The sequence below is a fragment of the Periplaneta americana genome, chromosome 17 (genome assembly GCF_040183065.1).
Source record: "Periplaneta americana isolate PAMFEO1 chromosome 17, P.americana_PAMFEO1_priV1, whole genome shotgun sequence".
In the NCBI taxonomy this organism is placed as follows: Eukaryota; Metazoa; Arthropoda; class Insecta; order Blattodea; family Blattidae; genus Periplaneta; species Periplaneta americana.
The window spans coordinates 105617517-105635680 of record NC_091133.1 but is presented as its reverse complement, the minus strand read 5'-3'; the positions used below and the strand labels follow the sequence as shown (position 1 = coordinate 105635680).

At 35.2% G+C, this 18164-nt stretch overlaps 1 protein-coding gene across 7 annotated transcripts in view; it reads right to left on the bottom strand.

The window, feature by feature from the left end:
* The window catches only part of gpp (DOT1 like histone lysine methyltransferase grappa), a 227313-nt gene that overhangs the window by 38749 nt on the left and 170400 nt on the right, over positions 1–18164 (bottom strand). For all 7 annotated transcript variants that reach the window (XM_069816090.1, XM_069816093.1, XM_069816092.1 and 4 more), the window contains 6 exons: positions 10039–10145; positions 7476–7517; positions 6999–7389; positions 3698–3907; positions 3310–3545; positions 889–1095 (listed from right to left, as the gene is read on the bottom strand). In XM_069816090.1, the coding sequence (XP_069672191.1) occupies positions 889–1095; positions 3310–3545; positions 3698–3907; positions 6999–7389; positions 7476–7517; positions 10039–10145 (1193 nt within the window). The remainder of the gene's footprint in view (positions 1–888; positions 1096–3309; positions 3546–3697; positions 3908–6998; positions 7390–7475; positions 7518–10038; positions 10146–18164) is intronic.

Sequence of the window (18164 nt, the reverse complement as noted above, 5' to 3'; positions counted from 1 at the left end):
ACTAGGACAGTGTCGTTTATGAATCATTGAAAGAATCTGCAAGACTCTCCAGGAAAATGGTCTCCTTAAAACTTCTTCTTCTGGGGAAAAGACAATACCACATCGAGTTTTAACAATGCTTAGACATATCTGTCTTCAAAATCTGGTTCTACAGTTATGGATATTCTGTCATTTTGAGCTATTAACACCAATTCTGGAACAAATTATTTTAAATTCTTACAATCTTTTGAACTGATAAAGATTTTAGCATTAATTCTTAATATGAAAGTGGTTTGCAGAATGGACTCAATTACAATGAAATGCTCAGAGCCCAATTAGCTGCTTCTACACCCATTCTATTGCTAATATATTTCTATTACAAAATAAATAAATATCCTTTTCTGAAAAACAAGTAGTAAATAGTGCAAAAAATTTACTTGAACTTTTGGTGTTTTCATAACAAACCATTTCTACGAAACATTTCCACTAGTAGTAATTATTAATGGTTTTTATTAAATGATATTTTAACAAATTTAAGTTTGAAGCTTCAGTTTACATTCACTAGTTTCTTTGGGTAACAACCAGTATGAACTATGATAACATTTAAGGGTTCCAAAATTGTGTGTTCGAATTTAATCACTTCAAAATTTCACAACTATTTACTGGTACTGTCTTCATGGTAGATATCAACTTCAACAGACTGTACAACCCCAAATCTTTATCATAACTCAATCACTCTAAAAACTAAACAGCTTGTCTTCCATATAGAACTATCAGAGAATTCGATGCAAGTTTCCAGACAAAAGCTACACATAATTAAAACCAGTCGTCTATTTTCTCTGAAGATACTCTCCCTTGACAATGGAACATCAAACCCATTAATGACGCAATGCCCTAAACATATCACACCTGTGCCTGAAGCTTTGAGGCCTTGGCTTGCAGCTCCTTGTGGCGCAGAACGATTTCCTTTGCTTTGGCCAGCAGGTCTCCAGGGGAGCTCGCATTGATGCCCAGCTCAGACATGCGGGCCTTCAGCAATGCTACACTGTCATCAATCAGTACCTTAATTTGCTTTTCCAGCTGCGCAGCCCGACTCTTCAACTTCTGGTTCCGCTCCTGTGAGGAATTGTATACATCAGCACAAGGTAAATTCCTTCTTCATTTATCAACTTCAGCCCACTGCTTTCACTTTTCTTGCAAACAGAACTACTGCATTAGTATTCATAGATATGGACAGCTGATTATTAAAGATAATATTTTAAGTCTAAAAACTAGCATTCAAAACTCGATAAACCTTGTTCCACAGAACACTGGGTAATCAGAGAGTTACTTCAATTGTTTGCATAATAGAGCATTACTTTTGTGTGAACTTTTGTGTTTTTAATACCACTAAGAAAATTAAATAAAACACTGTCACAGTACGAAGTAATTTAAAGCTCATTTAATGCAATAATTTTTTTCACAGGTTTAATCATGGTTTTTTTTTTTTCTCCAGGAGCCGCATTCTCAGTTTCTTTTATTTATTTTAAGTATGCACTCATTTACTGTATTTTCTTCAGATACCATTTGATCTATGATTGACAAATTTTTTACATTATGTGGTAAGCAAAATTTCTGATAATTTACATTAAAATTTAATAAAATAAATGCACATTAGTTGAAGAAAAAAATAATATCTTGTTCAGGAATTGTTATAAACTTTTTGTAATACAAATAATTTTAAAATAAAAAAATAAAACACAATAATTTATAATTTTAGCTCGAAATTGTAGAATTTATCATTAAAAATGTGAAGTAAAGTGTATCAAATGGTTCCTAAGAAAAGTGTATCTAAATTAGGGCAAACAAAAAAATGTTAGAATCAGCCCCCAACAAAATACTTTTCCAATACTTTCCTGTGAAATTGACAGCGATGCAGCTTCAATGGTTACGTTTGAGACTCACAATTGGGAGTCTCAGATTCAAACCCCATGGACGAACAATCTGACGGGATTTTCTTTTTACAGTTTCCCTGAGTCACACAGGGAAATACCAGATCGTATATTTACATACCGTGATTCATCACCACCTTAATCACCAATATTATAACGATTAAAATCATCTATAAAACACGATAATAGAAACAGAAACTCAACAATAGTCAAAACAGCCTACTGATATATTAAAAAATCCACACATGCGATATGACCATAGATTAAAAAAAATTATTGTTTACTATATGCATTAAATGATTCTTAAATTGTTTTATGCTGTGGCAAAATTTCATTTAATTATCCTTTACTTACTTACAAATTGCTTTCGAGGAACCTGCAGGTTCATTGCCGCCCTCAGTCCCTATCCTGTGCAAGATTAATCTAGTCTCTATCATCATATCCCACCTCCCTCAAATCCATTTTAATATTGTCCTCCCATCTACGTCTCGGCGTCCCCAAAGGTCTTATTCCCTCCGGTCTCCCAACTAACATTCGCCCATACGTGCTACATGCCCTGCCCATCTCAAATGTCTGAATTTAATGTTCCTAATTATGTCAGATGAAGAATACAATACGTGTAGTTCTGTGTTGTGTAACTTTCTCCATTCTCCTGTAACTTCATCCCTCTTAGCCCCAAATATTTTCCTAAGCACCTTATTCTCAAACACCCTTAATCTCTTTCCTCTCTCAAAGTGAGAGTCAAAGTTTCACAACCATAAAGAACAACCGGTAATATAACTGTTTTATAAATTCTAACTTTCAGATTTGTTGACAGCAGACTGGATGACAAAAGCTTCTCAACTGAATAATAACAGGCATTTCCCATATTTATTCTGTGTTTAATTTCCTCCCGAGTGTCGTTTATATTTGTTACTGTTGCTCCAAGGGGTGGTACTCCAGCTTGGGGGTTGGGCAAATGGCTAATAACCCATCACCGTAAAAAAAAAACAGCTTGTTACGAATCCATTTAATTATCCTTATTAGTATTAAAAAGACAAAAGTTTAAGAAATTTGAATTTATATGCTCTCGAAGCAGTCCTCTTGCCTACCCAATATCCTTAAAATAAGAAATGCAAAGGAAGAAGTCTGTCAGTATAAAACAACAACATTCGTGAGAAAATGTTTAATTAACTCAGAGCTACAAAATAAAAATGACACAATTCAGTCATATGATGATAGCGATACTCTATCTCTCTCCAGACTTGGGGTGGTATAGTCATGGTAGAGGAGGAGAATGTGGACTCAGAGGTGGTGATGACGTGCCAATGGTAGTGACAGTGATGTGGTAGCAGTGGTGCAATGGTAGAGTGAAAATAACAAGAAAACCCGAAATATGCAAGGAGTGTGACATTGTTACCTTGTCACGCTCTATCTGCAGGTTCACATCATCGCGATAGCGTGGACTCTTCATCAATTCCACCATCTGCAGGAACTGTGCACGGTACATGTCCAGCAGTATCTGCAGTGCATATGGTGTATCAGCAGGCGCTGGTGGGATATCCAGTTCTGTGTGTACAGAGTTGGTGTTGAGGCTCAAGCTGGTCAACTGCTGGTCCACACAACCTGGAGCTGGAGGTGGCTTCTTGCCAATGGCTAAACAATAAATAACCGCGATTGATCCAACTGATTGATATCATACAGTGCTTTTGAAAATGATGTTACAATAAAATCTACAGAAAAGTCTTGGATGTTACAAAGAGTTTACATTATTTAGCATGGAAAAAGAAAATTAACAAGCTGTGTACCTTGTGGAGACGTGCTGAGCAATGTCTGACTGTGCAGCAGGTCCAGTCCATTGATCTTGATGGTCTTCTTGGACTTGCCTTTCTTCACGCGCCCTCGTGCTCCTCTCTTTGGCTGTGTTGTCCTACTCTGCTGAATTATTGGAGCACTCTTACTGCCTGCACGTGTCAGCTTACGACGAAGCTTCTTCGGCTGTCGGGATCTAGTCTTACCTGCAACAAAGATTCTGAATGTCACATCTCCCAATCTGAATTGTATCAGTTAGTATCAATTTCTGTAAATTCAACAGAGTAAATTTAAAGGTCATGTTGATTCAGATAAGTTTTAAGTCAATAATAGTTTTGTATTCTCAGTCAAACACTTATCAAGTATATGATGGCTGAAAATTAAATTCTGTTACATCATGTTACAGTTTTAAAATATCACAAATATTTTCGACTTTTTTTTATAAGTCATCCTCAGGTGAGTTTTTTGACAGACAATTAATAGAACTGGGTGAAAAACATATCAAGCACATTTTTACACTGATAATTGAAATGCTCATGCATGCATTTACATAAGTATGGTTTCCATAACCTTAAAATTGATTAATGTATATAAAGTCAGAGAATTAAAATTTAAAACACATGTTTACATTGATGATTAATCTGCCATTGCGTGCGTACATAAAGGTTAAATGGCGTCTATGGCCTTAGATTGGACATGTAGAATCGAGGTTCTTTGATCTTTGACTGTTCATAGTTATTTGAGCATATACTGTATGCTTGAATTGTGAAATTAAAAGATTAAAACCATTTAAAGGTTATGAAATTAAAATTAAAATTGAAAAATTGTACATTATTATTCTATGTGTTGTAGAAAGTTGTAGTAAACATGTGTTTTAAATTTTAATTCTCTGACTTTATATACATTAATCAATTTTAAGGTTATGGAAACCATATTTATGTAAATACATGCATGAGCATTTCAATTACCAGTGTAAAAATGTGCTTGATATGTTTTTCACCTAGTTCTATTAATTGTCTGTCAAAAAACTCACCTGAGGATGACTTATAAAAAAAGTCGAAAATATTTGTGATATTTTAAAACTGTAACATGATGTAACAGAATTTAATTTTCAGCCATCATATACTTGATAAGTGTTTGACTGAGAATACAAAACTATTATTGACTTAATCAACAGAGTAAGCTAACAGAATACCAAATAAAACAATGACTTTCATTAGCTACTATGCTTACAATTGTAATAGTTCCTATGAGATAAAAATCATTGTTAATAGATTAGAGATTCACAGATTCAAACCCAAGCTAGTGCAAATGATTCTTTAAAGGTAATAGAATTCCTCAACATGGTTTTCACTGAACACGAAGTAAAACCACTGATCTCGTGTCTTAGATGTATAACATGTTCCTAAATGAGACAGTTCCAAGTAAAATTTCCACAACCCATTTCTTGCTTATGATCCCTGCTTCGAGTGCGTATAAATTCTAATATCTTAAACTTTTGTATTTTTAATACTACTAAGGATAATTAAACGAAATTTTGCCACAGTATTAAGGAATTTAAATCATTTAAATCATAAAGTAAACAATTTTTCCACTTTTTTTTTAATCTGTGGTCATATCGCATGTATAGTTCTTTGGATATATCAGTAGACCGCTGACTATTGAGTTTCTGTTTCTATTATTGTGTTTAATAGAGGATTTTAATAGTTATAATATTGGTGATTAAGGTGGTGATGAATCATGGTATGTAAATATACAATCTGGTACTTCCCTTTGTAAAAAAAAAAACCGTAAGATTGGTCGTCCACAGGGTTTGAGCCTGGGACCTCATGATTTGCATTAATGTCATTTGGCACTACAAAGCACTGCATAATACATGGGTATTTGTGAACAAATCTCCTATGCACTCTTGAATGCGAATATGTCTTCACAAAATTAACATAAATGTAAATACGCCATTCAACACTATATTGAGGTTTCTCCATGAATAACACTTATTTTAACAGGAGACAGTGCACTACAACTTAAAACTGAACTTCACTTCCAATGCGTAGTAATTATAAAGATATTACGGATGTTATTGAGGTCTAAGCCACAGCAAGATCATGTGGTTTACTTATTCTTGTAACAGTAATTTGTTCACAGTAAGGACTTTGGGGTGTGCTACAGTTTACATATGATCCCAGAAGTACAGTGACTGTGACATAACTACAAAAAAAAATCATAACAACATTGCAATGGTAGTGATCTCCTCCTGACATGGTCGATGCTTGGACATACTGTACTACTGGAGACAGATTTTCTATTTTAGTGAAAAGTTTAATTACTTTTTAACTTTGCTCTAGAGTATGCCATTAGGAAAGTCCAATATAATAGAGAGGGTTTAGAATTGAACGGGTTACATCAGCTGCTTGTCTATGTGGATGACGTGAATATGTTAGGAGAAAATCCACAAACGATTAGGGAAAATACGGGAATTTTACTTGAAGCAAGTAAAGAGATAGGTTTGGAAGTAAATCCCGAAAAGACAAAGTATATGATTATGTCTCGTGACCAGAATATTGTACAAAATGGAAATATAAAAACTGGAAATTTATCTTTTGAAGAGGTGGAAAAGTTCAAGTATCTTGGAGCGACAGTGACAAATATAAATGATACTCGGGAGGAAATTAAACACAGAATAAATATGGGAAATGCGTGTTATTATTCGGTTGAGAAGCTTTTATCATCAAGTCTGCTGTCAAAAAATCTGAAAGTTAGAATTTATAAAACAGTTATATTACCGGTTGTTCTTTATGGTTGTGAAACTTGGACTCTCACTTCGAGAGAGGTACATAGGTTAAGGGTGTTTGAGAATAAGGTGCTTAGGAAAATATTTGGGGCTAAGAGAGATGAAGTTACAGGAGAATGGAGAAAGTTGCATAACACAGAACTGCACGCATTGTATTCTTCACCTGACATAATTAGGAACATTAAATCCAGACGTTTGAGATGAGCAGGGCATGTAGCACGTATGGGCGAATCCAGAAATGGATATAGTGTGTTAGTTGGGAGGCCGGAGGGAAAAAGATCTTTGGGGAGGCCGAGACGTAGATGGGAAGATAATATTAAAATGGATTTGAGAGAGGTGGGATATGATGATAGAGAATGGATTAATCTAGCTCAGGATAGGAACCGATGGCGGGCTTATGTGAGGGCGGCAATGAACCTCCGGGTTCCTTAAAAGTAAGTAAGTAAGTGAAAAGTTTAATAAAACGTTACTGACTGTAGAATGAAAGGAAGTAAACAAGAACTCACCATTATTATTATTATTATTATTGTTATTATTATTATTGTTGTTGTTATTATTGTTGTTGTTACTGCTACTGTTGTTGTTGCTACTACTGTTGTTGTTGCTGCTACTGTTGTTGTTTTCCTCTTCACTCTGGCTGCTCTTGCCCTTGTTAGAGTTGGAGCACCAGTCACTCCATGCCCGACGGGTGGTTGGACCTGTCACTACACGTGAACGTGATGACACCGTAGCCACGGACGTGCTATCGTCACTGTCGCGCGAGCTATTGGAGCTCGTGTCCAAGTTCAGTTGTTTGCTCAGGTCTCTTCTGGCTCTGTCCCGTGACGACCGTGGAGGGGTGTTCTCCTCCTCACCAGTGGCAGCTATTGCTACAGACGCTGTCGTTGAATTTCCACCCTGTACAAAATTCGTATGTCAAACAAGGTACACAAACTAACTAGATAATTCACACCACTATTTCTTTACAATGTATTTGTACTCACCCTCACTTTTGGATTTTTGAGTCTCTGAAAGTAACGCTCAAGCTGAAAAATAAAATGAATAAAATTGCATTAAAATTATGTAAGCTATATACAGACACACAGTTTAGTCACATGGCTACAAGTCTGTTTTTCACGCCAAAGACAATTCAAAATATGGTGGGCCCAAGAGAAATTTTTGTGGTGAACAAAATATTGGGGCAGATTTTCTCTAGGTACAATCATCTCTCTTGCTACATGAATTGCAATAATCTTTATTATTAGTAATAATGATAAAATTCCATTCCCAAAAAATTCAATTCTACATATATAATCCAGATGGCTAAAACATAAAGTAACCACCTGAATGTATGAAATTCATGCCAATGCCGGAGCAAAAATATAACTTCAAACTTGAGAAAAAAATAAAATGAGCATTATACATTCATGGAGAGCAAGGGAGGCAATTGAACATGTGTTCAATTACATACTAACAAAATTATAATATAGGTGCGAGGTTTCTGGGTACTATATTTACTCGCGTAAATCTCCCCCCCCCCCTCTCCCCACGACTTGTAGGACATGTTTTTGAGAATATTATTTTCCTCGCGTAGTTTCCCCCTCTTACATTTTTACACAAAATTAGACATTCCTTTTCCCTTCAAGAGCATCTTTCGTAAAAATTCCAAGTATCGAAAAAATAAACATGGGAAACCCAAAATCATTACTCATTACTCTTCCCTTCTGTAATGAAAAATGTTGATTCCTGTGACAGCAAAGTAGACAATCTGAATTTTTTTGTCTCCTGAAAGGAGTGAAGTGTAAAATACATGCATCTTTATTTGCTTTAAGTCAGTGTTTCTCAAACTTTTCTGAAGTGGGGACCACTTTTTTAAGTCAGAACAGTTCTGTGGACCACCTTACTCTTGTTCCCTTGAAAGCAAATTTATCATTTATGTAGCAAATTTTAATACCAGTATACTTACATTTGAATGTAGAAATTAATGCAGAAACATGCCCGATTTTCAACAAGTAAAGATGCAATTTTGCATGTTCTATTATTGGTGTACGACGTACAGTACATGACCATTTGAATGTGCAGACTGGGTGTCGGCAAAACTATTAAGAAGGTCTTAAATACATGAAAAGGTTCGGTACTTTGGTCCTGTTATGACTTCGGGTGGTCCCTAGCTGGGTAACAGGCACAGCGCCAGATATGCATGGAAAACATGGCGAGAAACATCACGTTCATAGTGCTTTAAATTCCTCTTTTGTTGCTGAGAGTAGAGTGGGAAGGCGATAGACGGGTAGGGTAAATAAATTTCATAAAATGTCAATTCTGGGAGAAAATGTGAAAGGTGTTTGCCATGTGTCATTTACAAACTGAGATTTTCAGCTATAGTGTGATACTCAATTCGATTTAATTTAATTTTTTCTTCTGTCTTTTTTGAAGAACTACAAGGGCAGACCTCGAGGACCACAGGTGGTCTGCAAACCATAGTTTAAGAAACGCTGCTTTAAGTAATTAACAAATTAATTTTGATAATATTTTACACACGAGGTTTAACAACATGATCTGAGATTAGTTGCGGTCAGGGTACTGCAATATAAAATATAAATTATATGACCAGCCTCATGGTCTAGTGGTCAGAGCTTCTGGCTGTAGTCCATGAGGTCCCAGGTTCGATTCCCGATTAGAGCAAAGGAATTTTTCCTGTGTTCGTCCATGGTCTGGAATTTAGGTTAAGTTTAGATTTAAGACCTCTCCTGGCACCACATTATCATAATCATCCTATCACATCATCGGGGTAATGTAACTCTGCCTTCCAGGCGCCCCAACCTTAGAAGTGGGTTACAACTAAGCCATGGCCAGGAGAGAAGACCAGAAATGTCGAAAAGACAACCTGGTGGCATTGGATTAAAAAATATAGTAGTACAAAGAAAAGCCACAAAATCATCCACAATTACTGACACTATTAAAGAGTATTAAACAATGATTTCATTAGTACACGAATTGTTTAATGTTATTTATGACCAGATTATTCTCGATATTTTGTAGTCCTTGCAGAAATTTTTCCTTCGAATTTTGAGAAAAAAACAAAGGGGGGGAGGGAATTATGTGAGCAAATACGGTATTTGTACCATATCATAGATGTAGAAACATCCAATGTTTTGGAGCTGCATACCAGCTCCATCATCAGGTATATCACTCACAGATGAGTATGCTTGGGTGAATGATGCAAAGTCAGTACCATCACTGGATTAAAAGAATGCAAAATACTGTTATAAAATATTATTCATATTCGGATAAAAATGTGGTGAATAATAATTTATGAAGTCCTACTGGAAAAATTTCAAGTAGTCCCACACTGCTGGAAAAAATATTCCCTTGTGAATTATCCACTGCTGCTGTCTGTCCATACTGCATCCCATGTTGTCATCATCTCTACTAGTATTGTTATGTTAGAAATTTGGCATTGAATACAGGTGTAGTCCATACTTTAAGCTGCAGCGAATTCGTCAGCTCTTTTGCTTCCTGTGGCTTCTGAATGGTCTGAAAGAATTGCAATAGAACTAAGTGCCTTACCTTGGTGCGGTCGATAATGTGCAGATAGTACGAGACAGGCTTGCCAGTCCAGGAGACAGAGCCGCGAAGTGGAGACATCTCAGACACGTGCATGATGGTTCCTATGTCTGAAAGCAAGAAAATTTCATACAGCAAGGACGAAAGGGCTCAATTTCTTGCTGGGTGATGCCAACTGGGGGGTTGAGCTCCAGTGCCATCACCAATCCACATCTGCAGATACAAAAGCACATAAACAAGAGATTCAGTAAAAGGAAGAATCAAAAGATACTACGCGCAACTTAGTGAAAGTACAAGGAAGAAATCGAAACAAACTGAGTGCTTGCCCCGAAAACTTATCCAAACATGCCAGGTGCAGTGTGGTTGGTTCGGACAAGGGAGCTGCCCTTGCACAAGTGTCAGATGTATGCGCATGTAAGACAGAAATGTTGTAACAATCCAAATATCTTTGTCCAACAATGAGCAGTCAATTGCGAGAAAATGAATTCTTTTGCCAACTTTTTCTTAGCATTATATCTTTCAGATATTAGGGTATCTAATTTTTCCTAATTTTTTTTTTTTTTAATTAAGCAATTGTCTATGCTCTCTGACCAAATAACGCATAAAACTGAAACAGACAAAAGAATCTAAAACATGAATGGTGGGGGGGGGGGGGGAAAGGAATAGAGGAAAGAGGTAAATATGATGATGGACAGTCTGAGAAAAGGGATTTGTAGCTCAGATACTTTTTAAGTCCCAGAAAGGAGGCAATGCGCATGATCAGAGGACGAGCCACTGGTTCAAAAGAGAAGGACTAGATGAGGTAATAAAATATGTTTTGCTGTATGTCTGATCATGCGCACTGCCTCCTTCCTGAGACTTACAAAGTATCTGTGCGACAAAACTTTTTTCTAAGATTGTACACAATGGAAGTGTGTAATAGCACTGAAATAAACATATGCAATAACACACAAGTACTAATAAAAAAAACAGTCACTATACTTGTTTTAAGTCTCTGAAACAACTAAAATGTAAGCAACAAATCGAAGTCACTGGAGAATCTGTTGCCAGACAGTGCTAGAAGATACAAAGTTTGTTCAGAATCATAAGATTCTCATCAATATATTTAAAATACGAGATTTACGGAAGGTATGTGCTTATTATCATTGTAATTGTAACAGTAACTATGAAAACATGAAGCGGTTGCGGGAATATTATAACCGTTTCGACGGGAGTCCGAGCTGCTTCGGCCAGTATGCAAGTAGTCTTGCGCTGGCCGCTGTGTGAAAGAAAAGCACTGTATAATAACAAAAGACTATTATTACTATGTATAGAGGGATTAGTATCCTCAACACATGTTATAAGATATTTAGTAGGATTTTAAATGAAAAATTAAAAATACATGCTGAAACTTTCCTTCTGGAGTGTCAAAATGGCTTTAGAAAAGGAAGATCATGTGTAGATCCATTATTTAGTATGAAACTATTGTTAGAAAAAAGAAGAGAATTTAATTTAGAAACCCATATAGCTTTTATTGATTTTGTGAAAGCTTTTGATAAAGTCCGAAGAGACCTTTTATTCGACATATTACAAGAAAAAAATATTCCAAATTTGCTATTGCAAAATATAATAGAAATCTACACAGACAGCAAAATAAGTGTCAAAATAAATAACTGTATATCCGAATGAAAATTAGTTAATAATGGAGTTCGACAAGGTTGTCCACTATCATCAACTTTATTTAATATTTATATAAATGAAATTATTTTAAAATGGAACCAAATCTACACATCAGGAATCAAAATAACCAGTGCTCTAACATTAAATACCTTACTCTATGCCGATGATCAAGTCATAATTTCCAATTCAGAGGATAATTTACAAAGAGGATTGTATACATTAAATAAGATATTAAAAGATTTTGGGATGGAAATTTCAGCACAAAAATCAAAAGTAATGGCATTTTTAGGACAAGACCCAGTCAGAAGTAAGATAATACACAATAACCAATGCCTCGAACAAGTGCAAAATTTCAATTATCTGGGTTGTGAAATATCTTATCAAAATGAAAAAGATGTGAACAAGAAAATTACCAAATTTACACAAATTCTAGGAATAATAAACAATGCATTAAAAGCTAAATTAGTACAAAAATCTACAAGAATAAAAATATATAATACACTAGCATTACCCACCCTTTTATACGGAAGCGAGATTTGGTCATTAAAGAAAAAAGACATGAACAGAATCAAAGCAACGGAAATGAAATTTTTGAGGAGGACAGCAAGATATACTCTTTTAGACCGAAAAAGGAATGAAGAAATTTTAGAATAATTAGAAGTAGAGTCAGTAGAAGGAAAAATCAGCAGATACAAATTCAATTGGCTAGATCATGTAAGAAGAATGGAATATTCAAGAATCCCAAAAATTATGATGCAATATAAACCTAGAGGACATCGTCGACCAGGAAGACCTTTAAGAAGACTGCTAGATGGGGCCGAAACAGGTCTACAGAGGCCTAATTCGTGAAGGATGATGAAGATGACTATTATTGATGTTGTACGCAAAATAAAGTATTATTATTATTATTATTATTATTATTATTATTATTATTATTATTATAAATACAGTAGTTACTAATGTAATATTAATAGTAATGAATTATGTGAAATGCTACTGAAGCAAGGAAAAAGAGGAATTGATATTGTAAAAGAAAATATGTAAGCTGCAATAATTATCAACAAGTATAAGTACCTAATAAAATAAATATGTCAGAATTTTTAAATACCTAAACAGTGGGTTGCATATCCCTCAAGACAACCCCATGTACTACTACTGCTCTAATAGACAATCCATACAGTCGGAAAATCTGATCTATGAAATTTAAAAGTAAACTCGTAATTATTTTTGTTACATTAGAAGCACTGAATAAATTTAAACAAATTTTCTATCAATACTAAAAATTGTTTGCATGAAAGACAACTTTCCATTATCCAAGATACTTTTGTGATAAAATTATCCCTCACAATTATTCAACATATCAGTTGTAGTCTTCCTTTTTTAATTATTTAGTTGAGGACTTTCTTGGATAACAGATGAAGTTATCACATTTCTCAAGAAAATGGGGACCATACACCTGACAGTTGTCCACGAGCTTCAACCAAAGAACAAGACAGAGAGAAACAAGTTTGAATACGATATTACATTAGAGCCAATTAGAAAGAAATAGCAACATCAAATTTTTTATGAATTTCATTTCAGAGCTGGTGTGAGCTTGCAATCAAACATTATTTCCTCATATGTCATGCATTACAGCTTTTCAATAGCTTCCTATTTGTACGTGTCCAGTTTATTTTTGTGTCAACATAAACTGAAGCTCTATTTTTAATCGCCTGTGAGGTTAATTATCAAATGCGGCATTATAAAATTCTTACCAATGGTATTATAAAATGATTATGCCATAAAATTCTTGTTAACTTCATTCAATTTGGAGTCTTAATACTAATTTTCAATAAACTTATTAATCATGTCTACTAAGAATGTGATAATGGCCAGATATCCATGCTGTTTACAATTAAGGAAGAATAAAATTATTGGCAATGAAACTGTAATATGTGCTGTATTACAGAATTTTTGTTAATGATAATACAACATTTCACAAAGTAAAGTCCCAATACTTAACATCATGCTTTGTTCACATGTTTGCACATCTATAATTTTGAAACTATTGTGCATGATGTATTTTCCAATAATTAACATTTGTCAGATGACTTCTTATCTGACGCTTTATCAATTGCAAGGTTATCTAGTATCAGTGGAATTGGTGGTAATGGGATGATATTTTATGAGATGAGTCTAATACCCACCATGAGATTTTCTGGCATTTGTCTCACGGATGGGGAAAACCTCTTGACAAAACTCAAATGAGTAATCAGTCCATGAGATTTGAACACGTAACCAGACATGGTATTGGACCATGAGTCCAGATTGCTATCCTGGCAGCTCATCAGGCGATACAACAAGAGCTTCTCAAAAATCGTTATTAACTTTACCAAATAGGTTATTAATAAAGAAAAATTTCGTTCCAACAGTGGAGATCAAACCCGGGTCCCCAGTTCTACACACTTGGTGCTCTAACCACTTAGCTACGCAGTGGCTCAATCCATAGCACAGGATCAAATCTTTCTCCTTTGGTATTTTTCCCTTGACCCGGTTTGATCCCTGACGCTGGAGCAAATTTTTCTCTATTAATAAGCAATGGTAACCATAACAGATAATTAATCTTTACATTTACCAAATAGACTTAAAACATATTACAGTGATTCCTGCTTCAGGCATTTTCCAAGAGGCCAGCACATGTAAACTTCTTACAGGGGGGAAAATCATAAAAGATTGAGCTAAAATTTGTAAAGGAATTATACGATGATCCTTACTGAAACTGAATAAAGTCTGAATTGATAATTTGAAAATGCTTGAAATGGTAATTCTGCAAGAACAGTCATGAGTGGACAGAAACACTTCTTGTCTCTACTTTACGGTTTACAACTTCTCTGAATCAATAGATAGATTATTTTGTCTTAAAATCATTATTTATCATTCAAGCTATTTCGTCAGCTTTTTGTTGTAATACTGGAGGACAAGCAAATTCATGTCATGTTTATGAAGAAATCATTCTAGCATTAACGGTTTTCATCTTATTGTATTTTGTAGTTTTTGACTTCTTACTACTTGATTTGGTACCAGTACTTCCCATCTTGACGTAAAGTCATTTTTATGTGCCACGTTTAACAAAGTTGAAGTTAAAGTTGGTAATATTTGGCGTAAAATTGCGCCAACTCCATAAAAGTTGTTTTCGAGAAAAATGATTTTTAATGTTTAAATAGTTACCCAAACTCCTAATTTGTTTTTATTTCGTGATCTTCTTATAGTGTATGCTAGAGTATTATTAACCTTTCTTAAAAATATGTGAAAGCCAATTTTAATTTAAGAATTTAAAGAGTAACACAATGCTGTGAAAAATTGGACTTGACCCACCTACCCGCCATTTAATCTTTAGGTAATCGATAATGCCTTTCATTTTATACTAACTATCACTACCACTTTTAATAAAAGAAAAGGATGAAGTATATAGAATATAGTACAAATTATTGATTGCCTGGGCTAATCCACTAGACAAATGCACACAAACTGAAAACACAAATAATATGATTTTTCTTTTTACTGCAGCGTGAACCTTTTAATATATTAGACATACAGTACTGTGTTTGACTTTTAACAGTAAGCTTTGGAGTGTGTTGATACTGTTAGATTAAGTGGAACAATATCATTTTAATTACACTGATATTGTTGTACATTGTACTCATTATTGTACACACACTGGAAAGAACGATAAGGATTGTTGCAACCAATTAGAACAAGTGTTCTATCAATCAATAAATCGTCGTCTGATCGTCAGTTAAGAATTGTACATATAAGCCTTATAAACATGTTACAATCAGATTTGCGTCAGAAAAGAAAAAGGCTTATTACTTCTGTATCATGGTTACTTTGAGACTACCACACTCGAATTTCAGGCTTGGTTCACACGTACTCAAAATTTCGTGAAAAAAATAAAATAAACTTCAATGGTGCATGAATAACCTACAAACTGAATAATCCACAAATGGATAATCGAGAGTTTCCTATTTTTCACTGATCACTTTTAGAACTCAAAAAAGTTCCTCATGTGAACAAATGTTCTGAGATACCAATGAAAAATATTAAATGGGCGAAATATTTGGTTCGTTGCGATTAGAGCCACAAATGACATCAGTCATCTGGGACAGATATCTGTGCAATCAGCATTAAAGCTGTTTCACGCCAAAATCTCACCAATAGTCACATATGGCCTAACACTCATATGGGAACACCTGAATAGAAGCAACCTCAAGGCAATCGAAGCAGTAAAGGCAAAGTACCTCAAAAGAGTCCTGTGCATATCGAAATACACGCCGTCGTGACTTACGTATGAGCTGGCAAGGGAGCCATTCTACTTAGAGGAACTGCGACTGCAGCTGAGCTACCATCCACACAGGCATACGAAGAGACAGTGAGAGAATTAGAAGAAAAACGACTGCAAATCTGGAGCGACTTCTACACCACCGACGCAATGACTACAAGAGAATGGATGGCCGCAGGCTACGAGCTGAGACACACGATGACTCGCTTTGCGGTCCATGGATTCCATCACAAACTATGTAGGACAAAGACCTTCCACTTGCCGGCATAAGACTGCATTTGTGAACTATGCCTGAAGAGTTGTGATAGATATCATGCTATGTAGTAGTAGTAGGTTAGGTTATTTTACGACGCTTTATCAACATCTTAGGTTATTTAGCGTCTGAATGAGATGAAGGTGATAATGACGGTGAAATGAGTCCGGGGTCCACCACCTAAAGTTACCCAGCATTTGCTCATATTGGGTTGAGGGAAAACCCCGGAAAAAACCTCAACCAGATAACTTGCCCCGACCGGGAATCGAACCCGGGCCACCTGGTTTCGCAGCCAGACGTGCTGACCGTTACTCCACAGGTGTGGACTCATGCTATGTGGTGCACACGAAGATCAGTCTCTCTGACACGATTTTGCAACGAGTGATTCTAGCTTCATGCATATTTTGCTTGATTCTCATTATTAACTATTAAATATTTGGTTCGTTCTCAAAAAATTGCCTTTGTTATACTGAAAACTATTTTAAACTGGAAATAAGTCAAAGGGGAGCTATTTTTTTAAACCTAACAATTTCCATCATTTTAGGCACGAAACATTTTAAACAGGATCTTCTTAAGCAGGAATCACTGTAATATGAAATGTGAAAATTATTTTTATAATAATATTATATCTAAATATACACTTTCAATAATATTTATACAGTGTGATCCAATAGTTTGATACAGATGAATGAAAAAAAGATACACAGGAAAAACGAAGAAAACAGATTTTTTTCATAAACATGCAAACGTGCCCAAAATCTAATAATTAATTTTCTCTTTCAAAGGATGCACAGAAATCTCTAATGTTCGAGCCAACCACATGCACAGATGTTTCTCCCTGTACTTGCAAATATCCACCAATAATACAGCACCCAGCAACTTCATTTTACACTCTATTCTAATATTGCTTGGTAAGATAAGTTCGCACATCTGGGCTCCTCTTAACAAGATGATTACAATTGAGGACCGTTTTTGCAAAACTTGCTAACTGCAAAATTTGCAAAATTGAGATTTTGATGGATTCGTTAACATAAGGCAGGCCTCCACATGATGTTAAAGGAGTCTTAGTAAAATTAGATTATTTCTCTTCATTGTAGTGTGTCAAAGTGTGATCGTTTTTTCAAAACTTGCTTTCTCCTAAGTGAGAGTTAGCAGCAAAATTTGCTTACTACAGTGTTTTGTCTCTCCTGTAAAATTTAGTTTTTTTCAGTTAGCAAGTTTTGCAAAAACGGTCCTCAATTCAGTAATCAGTTAAGCTGGCTGGGTGCAATTTTACACTAGCATGACAGTGAGCTTGTTTTTCACTGCACTCCAATGCAAAGTACTCTCAGCAGAGTGAAAATCTTCTGCCAGAAAGAGGAGCCCAGGAATTCAATGTATACCAGCCCGCTTCTTACTCCCCCGATGGAACCAGCCCTCACGTGCAAGATATGCTAATCTTCTCCCCTGCGGAAACTACATTAACCCCTTACCCTCAACACCTGTAAAAAAGGACAGAGGGAGACAATGTTATGCACTGTCACTCAAATTAACATACATCACCTCAAAGTACAATCTGTCTTCAGGGTATCGTTTCATTGGCTTCAACTTGTGAAGAAGCATAGTTTATTACATGCCATGTATACACAAAATATTTCAAGAGGAATATTTTACAAATGATTCAATTACATCTACCATATTCTAACAGGGCGTCTACCGAAAATGTGAAACAAAAATTATTTTTCGGTTACCACAACTTAATAATTACTCATAAGTAGGATCTGGATTCTTATGTAATTACATATTGTATTCCTTTACTTGTAGACTACTAAAAATGACAAATTTCGGCGATTTGTGGTTCTGATATGGTTACAGTCGAGATTCATTTGACATATTTTTACATATTCTTAGTAATATTAC